The sequence below is a fragment of the Maniola hyperantus genome, chromosome 17 (assembly GCF_902806685.2).
Source record: "Maniola hyperantus chromosome 17, iAphHyp1.2, whole genome shotgun sequence".
NCBI classification, from domain to species: Eukaryota; Metazoa; Arthropoda; class Insecta; order Lepidoptera; family Nymphalidae; genus Maniola; species Maniola hyperantus.
The window spans coordinates 3,124,160-3,135,547 of NC_048552.1; the positions used below are offsets into that span (position 1 = coordinate 3,124,160).

At 39.0% G+C, this 11,388-nt stretch overlaps 1 protein-coding gene across 1 annotated transcript; it reads right to left on the reverse strand.

Moving 5' to 3' along the window:
* Positions 1 to 2,530: 2,530 nt before the first annotated feature.
* On the reverse strand, positions 2,531 to 8,308 carry LOC117990234 (uncharacterized). The gene is made up of 6 exons (XM_034977696.2): positions 7,843 to 8,308; positions 6,845 to 7,417; positions 6,026 to 6,586; positions 5,027 to 5,587; positions 2,951 to 3,235; positions 2,531 to 2,596 (listed from the first exon to the last, which is right to left on the reverse strand). Exons 1-6 carry the CDS (start codon positions 8,284 to 8,286, stop codon positions 2,531 to 2,533), a joined length of 2,490 nt encoding a protein of 829 aa, XP_034833587.2. The 5' UTR covers positions 8,287 to 8,308.
* Between the last annotated feature and the right edge of the window lie 3,080 nt (positions 8,309 to 11,388).

Sequence of the window (11,388 nt, forward strand, 5' to 3'; positions counted from 1 at the left end):
TGTGTTCATGAACAAATAATTAGTATTTTCAAATTTCAAAGTAAGATTACTATACCAAGTGGGGTATCATAATATGAAAGGCTTTTATCTGTCTAAAACATAGATTTTATTTATTTTTTATGCATAATAGTTTTTGATTTATCGTGCAAAAAGACGATGAAAATACGACTGTAACACGGAACCCTCGATGCGCGAGTCTGATTCGCACTTGGCCGGTTTTTAAGCTTACTAGAAGGTGGAGCCCACCGCGTATTACAGTCGACGGATTTCAAAACTTATGGTGATGTTATTATCATACGCATAGATTGCAATAATAAAACATTTAAAACCTTACTTAACCCTTACAAAGTCTAAAGTTGGGCCCATAAATACATATATTGCAATAATAAAATATTTAAAATCTTACTAAACCCTTACAAAATCTAAAGTTGGACCCATAAACACATTTTTTTAAAATTCATTATAGGTAAACGCTTGACCACAATCACACCTAATGGAAAGTGATAATGTGGCCTAAAATGGGACGCGTTTACCTAGAAGATGCCTATTCACTCTTGTTTTAAATATACCCGGGTTGTACATAGATTACAATAAGAAAATATTTGAAACCTTACTAAACCCTTATACAACTCTACAGAGTTGAGCCCATTCGAATATATCGTTCAAATTGGTCCGTAGTTTTTAAAGGGAACTTGAGTGTGAGATAAACAAATTAAAGTTTCGTCGAAATAGGTTACTTTATTGCTGGTAGAATAGCGTTCAATGTGAGCAGAGAGCAAGGTAAGAGCAATTAATTTAAAATGCTGATTTTAAGAGAGCTCTTAAAAGGCTCTGTAACTTGCTATCGCGGTAAAATAGAATATGAAAGGAGGAAACTTGAATAATTTCAGCAGATATAATAAAAACCTAATCGTGGTTCTATTTTTAAGTATCTACCTACCTATCAATTACATAGGAGAGTTCCTTTGTCAGCATGGATATAGTTCTTTAAAAATCGCATGTTTGATTTTCCGGGACAAAAAAATGTCTATATAGGTACGACCCGGGATGCAATATAATCTCTATACCAAATTTAGTCAAAATCGGTTAAATATGAGTGAAATTTATTTTTTACTAAAATAACACTTTACACTTACTGGAAATTTTTATTAAAAAATAAATAAATAGTAAGACAATAAGGCGCCATCTGCACAGGCGAGGCAATATTTTCGCCGTGCCACCAAATTTGATACAACTCTTGGGCCAATCTCTACAGGATGATATTATCGCGGTGCTACGACGTGTGACTCTGGACGAGGTACTTCATGAAATTGGCGATACCATTGAGTCTCGCGACGATACCATTGTGTCTCGTGACGATATTGTCGAGTCTCGCGGCGATACCGCCACGTTACGCCACAGTTGAGAGGCGCAACAAGGCGTTGCGGTCACGTCACGCGGCGATCCGTTGCGAGTCGCGACGACACGCTGGCGAAATTATCGTATATACCCTGGAGATTATCCGACGATAGTAGGACGGACTCGTTGCGATTCTCTCGTGGATATGGCGCCTTAATGTACGTTGGTGATTTAGTACCTACGTAATTCGACGATAGTTATACCTACCTAGTCGCTTGGATTGGTAGGTAGTTGTAGGTGATACGTATGCTTCGGTGGTAGTTGTAGTAGGTCGTGTACGTGCTTCGCTGGTAGGGTACCTGCGTACTTTAGTGTTAGTAGTAGCACGTGTTTCGTCATACCGGTAGCTATAGTAAGTGCTTCGGCGATATAGAGTAGTTGCTTCTTTGGTAGCTGTAGTACGTACTTCGACGTTGGTTGTAGTAGTCGCTTTGGTGCTCGGTTTTAGTTTTAGGAGGCGGTTTATTTTATTGATATATAACGCATGAATCTGCGTCCGACGACGGTCCAATATAACGAAACGAGTCTACGTAAGTCATTGTCTCAGTCGAACGACTGAGAGCTATAAATGTAACCTGTAACAAAAATTGTAGGTAAATATATTTTATTTGGATAAAAGTTAGCTCTTGACTGCAATCTCAACTGGTGGTAATTTTACAGGGCATTGTACCGAAACGCTTGGTGGCAAGGCTTTGACAGTGACAGACGAAGTTCGCCGGGGCAGCTAGTAAATTATAAAATTTCAAATCTCCCCTGCCGGGAGAACCCGGGACCTCCCACAGATAAGACTGCTGCCCTCATCACTGCGCCAGGGAGATCGTCAAAAATAAGGTATGCTTAGTTACTATTTTTATTCTCTACTAGCTGATGTCCGCAACTTCGTCCGCGTGGATTTAGGTTTTTAAAAATGTAGAGATAATATTATGTTCAGAACTGTGTGCGCAAACACAGGTGCAATCTCTATTGCCTCACTGACTAGCGTGATCGGACGGAAATTCAACACGACCGGAGAGAGATCAGGCGCAGGACCGACGGATTTACATACTTTCCGAGGCACCGGGTAGTTTACAATCAACTTCTTATCTCCAGGGTAGTACCTAAAAATTTCTTAACAGAAAAATCCAATACCTAACTATTTATCGGCCAGACTAGGGACTCGAACCCAGAACCTTATCTGAAGTATCAAATATGGTGACCACTAAACCAAAGAGGCAGTTGAAACTTAAATTATCGTTTTATTAAACCACACCTCGAAATAAATATTGGATTAACTTACGTAGCCATTGAATCTACCAGATCCATCGAGAATTATGTTTAATGTTTGCCAACCCGGAGCAAAGTCAGATGTCTGATGAGTAAGGGAAACTCCACCGATGAACTCATCGGTTCCTCCAACAACGGACTGAAATACTGAAACATCTAGTTGATTATGTATCGTTGCTGCCATCATATATACGTTCACTTCTAAAGTGCCTCTTGCAGTCATTGTGAACTTGAATGATGATACGCAACTGAAGCTTGCTTGAGGTGTGATAAATCTAGTACTATTTACATGAGGGCTATCGATGGTGGCAGATGAGTATTGCTTGACATCCCATGCAGAAAACTGAGCACACTCAGTATTGTTACTCGTGAAGTAGTCCTCAAAGTTCTTTTCAAAATCGACAGTCACACAATCCTCGGTAGGCGCTTCGGTGGTAGTTGTAGTCAAACTGCTAGTAGTAATTTTATCTTCATATATCACGCAAGAATCCTTGTCAGACGACGGTCCAATGTAACGAAACGAATCTATCCAAATGATTGGATTTAGTGCCCTAGACGCTGCTTGAAACATTACCTGTAACCAAAAATGGCAAATACTTGAGCAAATATACATATATCTGTGTAAGAACCTATTTTAATTAAAGCCATTGACTTTTATATTACTTCGTGTAGACAGGGTTATGGAACAAACAAAATGGCACCGACTCATTGGTGCACAAATGTTAATTATGCATCAATGCGACCTCAGTGACGTCTAGATTTCAAACGGGTCGTTCATTAGTATCTAAGAGGTGGCGCTGATTTATTTAGTTTCTAAACTGTGAAAATTGTTGTTCGCTTGACCACATCTTGTCATTTATATCGATGATTAAAGAGTGATTTATTTCACACCAGCCCTATGAATGGCCGGAGTTCAGGTGGAAAAATCGTAGCAGAAATATGAAGAAATCTAAATATATAAAAGTAAAAGGTGACTGACTGACTGACTGACTGATCTATCAACGCACAGCTCAAACTACTGGACGGATCGAGCTGAAATTTGGCATGCAGATAGCTATTATGACGTAGGCATCTGCTAAGAAAGGAATATATAAAAGTAAAAGGTGACTGACTGACTGACTGACTGATCTATCAACGCACAGCTCAAACTACTGGACGGATCGAGCTGAAATTTGGCATGCAGATAGCTATTATGACGTAGGCATCCGCTAAGAAAGGATTTTTGAAAACTCAACCCCTAAGGGAGTGAAATAGGGGTTTGAAGTTTGTGTAGTCCACGCGGACGAAGTCGCGGGCATAAGCTAGTCTAGCTATATACTAGACAGTGCTACATCTGAATTCGTTATAAAATTTTATAAACTGAAATTAACATTTTTTTCGATTGCTTTTGCTAATACTATTAGCTTATCAATTTTTAATTTTTTTTTCGCTTGGTGTAAAACAGCGTAGAGCGTCGCGGCAAGCTGCGTAAAAAAAAAAATTGTAGACGTGACTGGGCCAGGATAAGGATATAGAAACACTGGCGTGGATATATACACGCGTGGTGGCGCGTACTGTACTTATATCATAAATAATTATTATCGTAAGCTACACCACTATGTATATTTACACTCTTCATAAAACAGAATCCAGCTACATGTTTTGCGCAAAAGGGCTCAAAAGTGCATCCAAAATCTAAATATATAAAACGAAAATGTGACTGACTGACTGACTGACTGATCTATCAACGCACAGCTCAAACTACTGGACGGATCGGGCTGAAATTTGGCATGCAGATAGCTATCATGACGTAGGCATCCGCTAAGAAAGGATTTTTGAAAATTCAATCCCTAAGGCGGTGAAATAGGGGTTTGAAATTTGTGTAGTCCACGCGGACGAAGTCGCGAGCATAGGCTAGTCTATATATTATATAAAAGGAAAAGGTGACTGACTGACTGACTGACTGACTGACTGATCTATTAACGCACAGCTCAAACTACTGGACGGATCACGCTTAAATTCGGCATGCAGATAGCTATTATAACGTAGGCGTCCGCTAAGAAAGGATTCTTCAAAATGCAACCCCTAAAGGGTTAAAATAGGGGTTTGAAGTTTGTATGAAAGTCTGCCAGTTTTGAAGTGTCTATAAAGAAGTTTTGTAGTTAATATTTTTGCAATTAGTAGTATGACATATTTTATTAGATCATATGTTAAAATCTCATAGTTAAAGATCAAACCTAAGGGTGTAAAATAGGGCTTTAAAATTTTTGTGTAGTCCACGCGGACGAAGTCGCGGGCACAAGCTAGTCATAATCTAAAAATCTTGAACTAAAAGGAACAAATTGCCCATGACTACTCATTTTTAATATTTTAACAATTTACTTACAAATCCGTCAAATGTAGCAGGTCCATCGATTATCATGTTTAATGTTTGCCAACCTGGGACAAACTCCGAGCTCATGTTGGTGTGGGAAACGCTACCAATTGTGTTACCATTTCCTCCAACAATTGATTGGAACACTGTAACAATCAGTTGGTCAAGTTCCGATGTTGCTTTCATGTATAGATTCACTTCTAACATGCCCCCTGTAGTCATCGGGAACATGAACGATGATACGCAGCTGAAGCCTTGCTGCGGCACGATAAAACTTGTACTTTCTGGATGAGGACTATCAATATTCACAGATGAGTATTGCTTGATTTCCCATGTGGAGAAACCAGTGCACTCTATATTATTATTGGTAAAGTTATCCTCGAAGTTATTTTCAAAATCTACAGTCACACAATCCTCGGTAGGTGCTTCGGTGGTAGTTGTAGTCGGAGCTTGAGTACTAGATTCATCTTCATATATCACGCAAGAATCTTTGTCAGATGACGGTCCAACGTAACGAAACGAATCTATCCAAATGATGGGATTTGGTGACATAGACATTGCGTGAAACGTTATCTGTAACCAAATGTAGTTTCTTATGGTAAAGGAAAAGTAATAAACACATTGAAACTTACTAGGTTCATAAATATAGTTGAAATAATTGCAATATAACATATTATGAAGTAATTCATGCTAGAAGACCATGCAACATCCATGCCTCATCTTGGCAATCATTTATTCGCGCCATTTGAGTGTCGTGCGGTCAGCGGTGGATGATGCCGATGTATATTACCAATGCAGGCCAATATGTGTGTCGGTTCATTGATTTGACACCACATTCAGTACAGTGCCATAGATGTGACAGGGCCAGGCTTGGGGCCAGGTACACCACACATTATCTATGGCTCTGACGCCGGTAAGTCCACAGAAGTTTAACCATGAAAGGTAGCAAATCGCCGACTATGCATTAATGTAAATAACGGCTCAAATTTAATATTTAAACAATTTACTTACATAGCCCTCAAATCTCTCAGGTCCATCAACTGTTATGTTTAATGTTTGCCAACCCGGGACAAAATCTGAGCTCTCGTTATTGAAGAAAGTTCTACTGAGAGAGATATCGTTTCCTCCGACAATTGAATGAAACACTACAGTAGTCAGTTGGTCAACTTGCGATGTTGACATCATGTATAGATTCACTTCTAACCTGCCTCCTGTAGTCATCGGGAACTTGAACGACGATACGCAGCTAAAGCCTTGCTGCGGCGCGATAAATTTTGCACTTCTTGGATGTGGACTGTCGATATTGACAGATGAATATTGCCTGATATTCCATGCGGAGCGTCCAGTGCACTCTGTATTATTATTGGTAAAGTTATCCTCGAAGTTATTTTCAAAATCGACAGTCACACAATCCTCGGTAGGTGCTTCGGTGGTAGTTGTAGTCGGAGCTTGAGTACTAGATTCATCTTCATATATCACGCAAGAATCATTGTCAGATGACGGTCCAATGTAACGAAACGAGTCTATCCAAATGATTGGATTTGATGACATAGACATTGCGTGAAACGTTATCTGTAACCAATTGTAGTATCTAATGGTAAGGGAAAACTTATAAACACGTAAAAACTTCCTAGGGTCATAAAATATAGTTGAAATAATTGTAACATAGCATATTATGCAGTAATTCATGTTAGAAGACCATACAATATCCAGTCAGACGCCGCGCCGGTAAGTTGACCGAAGTTTAACCATGAAAGATAACAAATCGCCGACTATGCATAAAATAATGTAAATAACGGCTCAGATTTAATATTTAAACAATTTACTTACATATCCCTTAAATCTCTCAGGTCCATCAACTGGTATGTTCAATGTTTGCCAACCCGGGACAAAATCCGAGCTCCCGTTATTTAAGAAAGTTCTATTGAGAGAGATATCGTTTCCTCCGACAATTGATTGAAACACTGAAATAGTTAGTTGGTCAACTAGCGATGTTGACATCATGTATAGGTTCACTTCTAACCTGCCTCCTGACGTCATCGGGAACTTGAACGACGCTACACAGCTCAAGCCTAGCTGCGGCGCGATAAAACTTGCACTTCTTGGATGTGGACTACCGACATCGACAGCCGAGTATTTCTTGACTTCCCATATGAATAGACCATTGCATATTCCATAATTATTCGTGAAGTCATCGTCAAAGTTAGATTCAAAATCCACAATTACACAATCTTCATTATGTGCTTCGGTGGTAGATGTTATGGTCGTAGTAGGTTCAACTGTAGTAATTTTCTCTTCTTCATATATCACGCATGAATCCTTGTCAGAAGACGGTCCAATATAACGAAAAGAGTCTATCAAAATAATCGTATTTGTAGTAAGTTCTAATGATTGAAATGTAACCTGAAAGGAAGCAGTAAATAATTTAATCAGTTCATATTATAAACTGAAAAAATTTGTTCATTTTATTTATCAGCACGATGTTATCTATACAGATGCATAAGTAAAAGTAGATGACTGACTCACATAAAACGTGTCGATAATAATATTCAAATCACTGGGCTTAGAGACTTACAATTTCACATGTAGGTTTTCCTTCTAATTTCAGACCACTAAGAAAGGATTTTCAAAAAATTAACCCTAGTGAAGTTGGAATGTGTCGGATGGATAGTACGTTCCACACACCCGCCAAGCCTTGGCACCATCTGAATCCAGTGGCTCCCTGCAACTCGTTTGATTTAGTCCTTCTACTTTAGTGGGAGGGTCTTCCAACGCTACTGTTGTCGGTGCGAGGTCGCCATTCTAGTATATAGATAAAAGTTACTTACGTAGCCCTCAAAACTGCCATCTCCAGGAATGGTCATGTTTATAGTTTCCCAAGCCGAAACAGAATTTGATGTATGGAAAGCTGTGCAAATAAGAACATCTTCTATTCCAACTGTAGACTGAAATACTCTTACAGTTAGTTGATCAAATGGTGATCCTGATATCATATGTACGTTCACTTCTAATATGCCACCTGCAGTGACCGTAAATTTGGACGATGATGCACAGCTTATGAATGCTTGAGGTGTAATAAATCTGGTACTTTTTACATGAGGACTACCGATATCAACAGATGAGTATTGTTTGACATCCCACGGGAGAAACAAATGGCACACTCCATAATTGCTAGTGACATCCTCGATGCCATTTTCGAAATCCACAGTCACACAATCCTCACAGATCACATTGCTACAAACGAAGATCAAAAATAAACAATAACGATACATTATTAAAAACTATGTCTCTCGCTCGAAGCGTTGTGACTAATAATTAATCGTAAATAATAACAATTATTTTTTAATATCAATTTATCATTATTCTAGTCATACAGGTAGATAAAATTGTGGATAAGATAGCTTTCCTAAGAACCAAATTGCACCCGAACTAAATTTAATTCTTCCATCCGTTATTATTTCCACTTAGGAAAGTATTGTTTTTAGATAATGATAATATGATGGAGGGGGCCTATGCTTGGAGTTACTCTATGCGATCAAATCAGAAATGAGGAGGGCCATAGGACAACCAGAGGAACCGACATAGCTCAGCGGGTGGCGAAATTGAAGTGGTAACGGGCAGGACACATAGTTCGAAAAACCGACAGACGATGGAGTCCCAAGGTGCTGGAATAGCGACCTTGCACCGGAAAGCACAGTGCTTGAAGATCCCCCACTAGGTGGACGGCCGACATCAGGCGAGTGGCAGGGAGCCGCTGGAGTCAAGCGGTGCACGACCGTGGCGTGTAGAAATCTCTACAAGAGACCTATGTCAAGCAGTGATGATGATGATGAATATGATAAATTTTACCATATTATTACAGTCATATGTGAGGATCGATTGGGAAAACTGGGAGAGGCAGCGTTTTGGTTTTAAACAAAGAATTCAAAACGGCACGCACCTCTATCTTTTCGGAGTTATGTGCTTTTTAAGCAATTAAATATCACTTGCTTTGATGGTGAAATAAAACATCCGGAGGAAACCTATATGCCTCATCCGATCCGCACTTGGCCAGCGTGGTGCTAATAGACCTTCTCATTCTTAGAGAAGACACCTGATCAGTAGTGTGCCGGCGATGGTTGAGATGATGATTATCTGCGAGAGTTTTTTTTATTCCGATACAAGTTAGCCCTTGACTGCGATCTGACGTCGTGGTAAGTGATGATGCAGTCTAAGATGGAAACGAGCTAATTTGGAAGGGTTATGGAAGTTTTATTAAACCCGTATCCCTGATCGGTCTACGCGGCAACGTGCCGGATCGCTAGATCGCTTGGCGCCACGGCTTTTGCCGGTAGGGTGGTAACTAGCCACGGCCGAAGCCTCTGACTCTACCAGACCAGAGACAGTTTAGAAATTATAAATTAATAAATTGCCCTGCCAGGAACCGAACCTAGGACCTCCACTTATAAAACCACAGCGCTCATCACTGCATCAGGCAGGTCGTTAAAAAAATGGGCTAATGTGTATAAGGCCTTAGATAAGGTCACGTTTATCGGTGCGCGTCACTACCAACCGCGGGCCGCGCTTTATCGCCAACGTTCTAGATTTTATAGGCGATAATGAATCTAACTAGCGCTAAGTTAATTAAATTTCCTTTAAATTACAGCCGATCGGGAGAAAATGGCATTTACTAACGAATGCGACCTTATCATTTAACTAGCTAATGCCCGCGACTTCGTCCGCGTGGATTTACGTTTTTCAAAATCCCGCGGGAACACTTTGATTTTTCGGGATAAAAAGTAGCCTATGTCTTAATCCAGGGTATAATGCATCTCCATTCCAAATTTCAGCCAAATCCGTCCAGTAGTTTTTGCGTGAAGGAGTAACAAACATACACATACACATACGAACTTTCGCCTTTATAATATTAGTCGGGATAATACTCGTAGTTTCTTGATATCATTAAATTTTAGGTATAGTTGTTGCATTTCTGAGTTTGAGCTGAGTTTGTTGTGGGCTCTTCTCAGACCTGGGCGCGTTTGGAACCCTCGTAGCTTTAGTTTTAAGTTTGCGTAATAATTATCACCACTATATCTTACAAATGTAACACCATACCAGACTATCAAGACGAGTAATTTATTACCTATTTTGAATAAATCATTTGACTTTGACTTTGACTTTGACTTTCACGAGGGTGAGAGGCTTGTGTTAAGTTGTATCGGTAATAATAATAAGTAAGGTATATGTGCGTTTGCGAGCGCTTGCTCGCGACTGATTGGTTCGACATGCACGCATACTTACCCCTTGTATTCGACGTAACCACAAGTAAAGTTCACTCGCCTTCGTGAATTGCAAGAACTGTACCAAGAAATTCACTAAAATATTTAAAAGGATTTTTGAAAATTCGACCCCTAAGGGGATAAAATAGGGGTTTGAAATTTGTGTAGTCCACGCGGATGAAGTCGCGAGCATAAACTAGGTAATTAATAATTGTCCTTCTGTCTTTCATCTTGATTAGTGACTTTAAGCCAAAGATTAAAACTATTCGAGCGCCCGAGACATGCTAATATACAGTTTCATTAATCCGGGGGACCAAAATAATTTTAGGTTTGGTGGGAATTAATTACAGGCCCGTCCCGGCCTTACGTTATCTTGAAATTTGAGGATTTGGGACATCGATATTGCTATTTACAAAAGCAGAGATAAAAAAGGCTAAAGTTTAATTTCAGTACGATTTATAAATGATTTGTTACTGAAACTTTTTTGCACATGTCGGATACTAGTAGCGAGCAAAGGTTATAAAGTCAGTTATAAATAATAGTGGTAATAGATAGGTACAAAGTCATAAAGGATAATGAGCATTGAGCTATATCAACTAGGGTACCTAACTATTTCTTGGCCTTTATGCCTCTATGAGCTATACGTATTATGCCACTATCGGATTCCTATTTCCTATTGGAAAGGCAGTACTGTTAAAGGATATTATTGTAAAATCGTAGCCAGGTTTCTCGATGAAATGATAGACATACATAATCTTTTTAGTATAAAGTTTATTTCTCTCGAGCACTATTAGTTATTTGTCGTAACTTTATTTCGTTTACTTCTTTAGCAATTATTGATTAGCAAGACTGGTGGTCAATACCGCCAAGAAGTTCTTATTTACAGACGTTGTGATTTTAGTATCATGACTAATTGTAAAAATATTTCTACTGAATTTATTCAAATCAAGACATATTTTGATTTTGAGTCTAATGAAGACTTATATTTTCTTTATTTTAGCCAAATCAGCCTCAAATATTAATTTTTATGAAATAATAAGCTAACATTATGTTATTGTATATCTTTGATGTAAGATATCAGTGATTAGGCGCTGAATTCTCTTTACCCATGTCTCC

Bases quoted from the DNA above. Each gene is read 5' to 3' on its own strand.
- LOC117990234 (XM_034977696.2), bottom strand. From the start codon at position 8,286: ATGTATCGTTATTGTTTATTTTTGATCTTCGTTTGTAGCAATGTGATC. The intron at 6,587-6,844 runs GTAAGTAAATTG...AATTGGTTACAG, and splicing joins CTGAGAGATTTAAGGGATAT to ATAACGTTTCACGCAATGTC. The intron at 3,236-5,026 runs GTAAGTAAATTG...TTTTGGTTACAG, and splicing joins CTGCTACATTTGACGGATTT to GTAATGTTTCAAGCAGCGTC.